The 6,000-nt window shown below is 37.5% G+C and overlaps 1 protein-coding gene across 1 annotated transcript in view; it reads right to left on the bottom strand.

The window, feature by feature from the left end:
* Positions 1 to 6,000, bottom strand: part of C5 (complement component 5) — a 156,512-nt gene that overhangs the window by 82,470 nt on the left and 68,042 nt on the right. Inside the window, exons 15-17 of the mRNA XM_006865724.1 lie at positions 5,167 to 5,296; positions 3,993 to 4,055; positions 536 to 730 (exon numbers count right to left, since the gene is read on the bottom strand). Of these exons, the coding sequence (XP_006865786.1) occupies positions 536 to 730; positions 3,993 to 4,055; positions 5,167 to 5,296 (388 nt within the window). The remainder of the gene's footprint in view (positions 1 to 535; positions 731 to 3,992; positions 4,056 to 5,166; positions 5,297 to 6,000) is intronic.

Genomic DNA, 6,000 nt, shown 5'->3' with positions numbered 1-6,000 from the left:
ATATATATATATAAAGGAAAGCCTGAAAGTTTTAGATTAATGAGCATTCTATAAATTCAGAAAATATATACTGTGGGTGAAGTACAAATAACATTTCATTTATTTATATAAATACACTTAACCTTAGCTAGATTTATAAATCTTATGCCATATTTAGTTAGTGTAGGTATAAACAGAATTTTTGGTGGTTGTAATATCACAGAACTAAAGGACATGTTAAAGATCACCTGATCCAGCTTCTTGCTTTACAAATGAGGAGATTGAGACTCATAGATGATAAATTATCATTCAATTTTATAAATGAGTTGGCACTAAAGACTGTACTCGGTCTTCACTCTGGATTAGCACACTCACCTCTGTACTAAAAGTCTTTGAATTTCCCAAAATGATACCAGTTTTTCCTTATGGGCATTTACAAGTTATTTTTTTCTACTTTGAACTTTAAATAGAGTATGAGAGTTCCCTTTCTTAGCAGCATAAATTCCACAAAATTCCCTGTATTAAGTAGAATTCTGGTAGAAAATGTCAAACTTACCTAGCCTTCCCAATTGTAGAATTTTATTATCATTTTCATCACGGAATTTGTTTGCAATGGTACAACATACGTTGAAAGCTGCAACACATCTTGGACCTATGGTAATCCGTGCAGCTCGCTGCTCACAACTTTCTTCACTACGACGGGCTCCATCGTAACAACATTTCTTTATGAATGCGTGTCTGTATTTAGCAGCTGAAATGGCAATAGCACAAATGTACCTGATCATGTCTAGAGAACTAGAATCTCAGGATTAGAAGGGTTCTTGAGGGACACCTGGCTTCTTCTGACTCAAGACTCGCTTCCCACAAGACTAGTGGATGGATCAGCCTCTGCTTGACACTGTTCGAGGAATGGGGAGGATGCTACCTATTAGGAAGTTCCATCCCATTTTACTCTAAATGGCTAAAGGCTTCTTGAAACTAAGTTAAATACTATTCAAACTGGTGCCGGACTATAGGATAAACACTGGACTGCTAACGGCAAGATCGGTGATTCAAACCCACCAGCCACTCCTCAGAAACCCTATACAGCATCTCTGTGAGTCAAATCAACTCGAGGGCACTTAATAACAACATCACCACTATAAAAATATTTCCTTCTTCAAGCTAAATATTCCAGTTAAAATATATATTTCCTATATCCTATCAAAAATATTTCTTGTAGCTCTTCATAACTGATAACACAAATGGAGGAATTATTATATTACTCTGAATATATGATTAGTAGTTGGGCTGAGACCTCCAGTTCCCAGTTCAGTGTTCTTTTTATTTTAACAACACCAATTATCATGTTAGTATTTATGTAATTATTTAAAAATAATGGAGACTTGCAGATAATACCCACTTGTCCTGGCTTCAATGACTGGATGATCAGAGCTCAACCAGAAGTAAAAAGAAGAGGAAAAAAAAAAAAGTATTCTCATACAATTTGATGAACTTGACCTACACCTATGGAAGCAGTAGCTCAAAAGAGGGAATAAATCCTTACAGCAAGAATCATTCCCACCCCCTCCACACACAGAGTAGACAGGGATGGGCAACTTGGACATTGGCTACCCAAAATGGGGGGGTGGGGGTCTACAAAGGCAAGAAGTGACTGGCTTACAAGCTTTCAAGAGGGAACCTAGATCCAGAGGGCCTGGAGGAAGGTAGAATCTCCAGTGAGTAGTATCCAATCTGACTAGCCGGGGCTGATGCAATGAAATACAGATGGGTCTCCTGTGATACAATAATGAATAATTGTTATCAGAACTGATTGTGAGGGTTGGAAATGTAAAGGTAGACGTTTTATAGCAAGGAGGGGAGTGATTAACTTTTCAGTCTAGGAGCGGAGGTCCCTAGGACCATCAAGGGAGAAGAGTAGAGAGTGGGACCCTACCCAGAGAAGCAGTGATGCCTGAAATGGAGCCAGAGATGATGAAGTGGAGCAATGGAGCAGCTGGAAACTTAGATCCAGAGAGGGAGAGCGACTGTGTGCTGAAGACCCGGGGGGCACGGGGGAAGGATTGTATGGAGGGGATCGTAACCATGGCAATGAGAGGATATACGATAGAATGAATGTAAAACCAATGTTCTCCTATGTAAACTATCACATAATTCACAATAATATTTAAATAAATAATAATAATGGAGACTTAATTTCATTATCAAACTAGACTTGTTTTCTAAAGAAAAAGAAAAAATGTCATTAACTATTAAGATACAAAATAAATTTCTAGGTGTATACCAAGTTAATCAAATCATGGATTTTGTCATTTGATAAAAAATTTGTGTGAGAAATGAAAGTTAATCTTTTCGATTTTAGAGAGAGAAGTAATAAAGACCTATTTTCTTCAGAGTTCCTTGGGTGGTATAAACAATTTACACACAGTTAGTCATTGAAAAAGGAGCTCTGGTAGCGTAGTGGTTACTAATCGGGCTGTGAACTGCGAGGTCAGCAGTTCACAACTACCAGCCGCTCCGTGGGAGAAAGATGAGGCTTTCTGCTCCCGTAAAGATTTACAGCCTCATAAACCCTGTTCAGGGTCGCTATGGGTCGGAACCGACTTGACGGCACATAACAACAACAATAACAGTAATTGAAAGGCTGACAGTTTGAATCCATGCTGATCTGTTCCCATAAAGATTACAGTCAAGAAAACCCTATGGAGCTCAGTTCTATTAAAATTGACTAGACTGCAATGGATTTTGGTATTTTCCTTAGACTAAAGTTATGGCAACCTATAAATAGACAAGAGGTAGTTGTTCAAATAGAACAAGGAAATACTGCATGGTTCAAGACCAGGAAAGGTGTATCCTGGGTTGTATTCATTCACCATACTTATTCATCTGTATGATGAGCAAATAATTTTACAAGCTGAACTATATGAAGAAGAATGCAGCCACAGGACTGGAAGAATATTCATTTTACCTCTTAAAAACCAAAAGGACCTGAAATTCTGATGAAGATCAAAGATTACAACCTTCCATATGGATTACACTTCAACATAAAGTAAACAGAAATCCTCACAACTAGACCAATGAACAATATCATGACAAACAGAAAATACTCGTGTTGTCAAGAATCCCAGTTTACTTGGGTTTACAACCAACACCTATGGAAGTATTAATCAAGAAATAAAAATGATGTATTTTATTGTACAAATCTGCTGCAAAAGATCTCCTTAAAGTGTTAAAAAGCAAAGCTATCACCTGGAGGACTAAGGTAAACCTGATTCAAGCCATAGTGTTTTCAATCCTCTCATATGTGAAAACTGGACAGTGAATAAAGAAGACTAAAGGAGAATTGATGCCTTTGAATTATTATATTGGAGAAGAATGTTGAATGGGCTACAAGAAATATAACCAGAATGTTCATTAGAAGTGATGATGGTGAGACTTTGGCTTACAGTCTTTGCTGTTATTGTTAAGTGCTGTCGAGTAGGTTCTGATCATAGTGCTATCTGGAGCATTTCTGAGGAGCAGCTGATGGTTTTGAACTGCCAGCCATGTGGTTAGCAGTCCAGTACTTATCTTAGAGCAGCACACCAGGACTCTTGTCTCACATTCTTTGGACGCGTTCTCAGGAGGGACCATCATGCTTGGTAAAATAGAGGGTCATTGAAAAAGAGGAAGATCTTCAACAAGATGGACTGACACAGAAGTTACAACACTGGGCTCAAACCTAACAACAACTGTAAGGAGAATGCAGGACCAGGCAGGCTTCATTCTGGTGTACAAAGGGTCATTATGAATCCGAAAAGACTTTACGGCGCATCGCAACAACAATAACAACAAGTGAGTTATTGGATTTATTTGGACGAATCTTTCTGAGGAAGGTGAGTTAGGCATCTGTATATATCATCTTTTTACCCACTGTATTTGACTTAGGAAAAATTATATCATGTTCAATTTCCCCTAGCTCCCGAATAATACAATCATAATCTTTTCCCAATAATATAAAACTATTAGAGTACCTTCTGTATCTATCAAGATCTTCAGCATTCTTCTTGACCTGAGAACTTCTTTACAAGGTTCATCTGTTTAGGGGGAAAAAAAAGGAAAATCAAAGAAGAAAAAGAAAAAAGCATTGAGAGAAAAATCTTTAAAAACAAGAAAAATGCTTAAAACACATTTAAGTATTTAAAACATTCGTAAGTCATTAATTCCAACAAATACTGAGATGCTATTTTGGACTAGGCATGATGCACCACACATCTGAATATGACCTGTTCTCTCCAAGTGGAGTACACGATCGGGGGTCATTTAATTCGACTCTCTTGATCAGAGTTCAGTTTTGAATCCTACAACTTCTCTGATCCATTGATTATAGAGAGTACCTAAGTAACTGGAGTGAACAAAAACTTTTGTTTTGTATGCTAGTTTTATTTTTTTTTGCTCTTGGTGATATATTATTACAAATGCAGACATCAGTGTCATAGTACCAAATAACATTATGAACAACTTTAAAACCAGGTTGTTGTTATTGTTAAGTGAGGTTGAGTCAGTTCTGATTCATAGCAACTCTGTATAGGGTTTCCAAGGAACTACTGGTAGGTTTGAACTGCCAACCTTGTGGTTCACAGTCCAGTGTTTATCCTACAGCGTCACACTAGATTCATAAATAAAAAAAAAAGATAATTAAGATGTGATCCTTGTTCTTAAAGAGCTCGCAATGCATTGGTTGAGACAAGATATGTAAGTAATTACTTGTAAGAATGTACAATGATACTCTGTTATTATTATATTATTTGTAAAAGGATATACCTCTATGGCATCATCTCTGTAAAGAAGGAAGTGACTGGATGAAGTCCCATCCATGAGTTTAATACAGTGGAAAGCAGTCCTAATAGGTAAAAACCTACTGTGCCACCCAAGAACTATGTTCTGTATAGCTCAAACATGTATGGTGAGGTAGAGCAAATTGAGAGATAAAATTGGAGAGAGCTGGAAGATCATGGAAGGCTTTGAGCACTCCACTAAAGAATCAGTACTTTATCTTGAAGGCCAGTGAAATATTTTATCCAGGGGAGTTATAGTCACATGATTCTAAAATCAGTATAGAAACTGTTTTGGAGGGTCAAAAGGAAGCAAATTATCAATGTAAATGTTAGTAATTAATTAATGTTTTGCTGAACCTGAATGCTTTACCGTTTTCTTGGGAGTCATCAGCATTTGCGTTGGTTAGGAAGGTGAGTCCTGCAAGATGGAATACTTCGGCATTGTTGCGGCCACCACCTGCTCCACAGCCCTGGTCACTCTTCTCTAAAGTCTGAAATACCTGTCAGAAAGGCAGAATGTTGAGCCTGTTCAGATGTATAGGCATTCCTCCTAATCTCCAAGAGGTACTACTTGCTACATGGTTGTAACAAACTTGTGAAATACACAGGCCACTCATTTATCAATTAACCAAGAACCAAATTTCCCAGTCTTATCAGCTTTCTTGCATTTAATTTTACTCCTTTGTATCTTCATAAATACATACTTATAAAAAATTAAATTGTAAGTAAATAGCTTTGATGATGGGAGTCTTAGAAACTGACGGTTATTGCTTTGTACCTACACTGCATGCTGCGCTCAATATACTGTTCAAGAGAAAAAGAAAAAAGAATGAATGTATAGGTGAATGGGATTTCATAGAAAAATTAATTTGCTAAAGGAATCCAGGAATCCTGGTGTGGTTCTGTAGGATAAGCACTCGTCAGCAAAGTTGGCTTGAACCACAAGGTTGGTGGTTCAAACTCACCAGCTGCTCCTTAGACACCCAACATTTCCTATGTAATTGCTCTCATGACTTTTTTTTTGTTACTGTTTTAATTTTGGTAGGTGCAATTTCTTTTTGTGTGTGGTAAAATACATAGAAGAGTACTGGTGTGGGGCTGTAGGATAAGCACTGAACTGCTAATTGCAATATCGGTAATTCCAACCCACCAGCCACTCTTTGAAAACCCGATACAGGGTTGCTATGAGTCAGACAGAACAGGC

This window comes from Chrysochloris asiatica, unplaced genomic scaffold, assembly GCF_000296735.1.
Source record: "Chrysochloris asiatica unplaced genomic scaffold, ChrAsi1.0 scaffold00081, whole genome shotgun sequence".
Lineage (NCBI taxonomy): Eukaryota > Metazoa > Chordata > Mammalia > Afrosoricida > Chrysochloridae > Chrysochloris > Chrysochloris asiatica.
The sequence above is the reverse complement of the archived record's forward strand: the minus strand, read 5'-3'. Positions and strand labels throughout refer to the sequence as shown.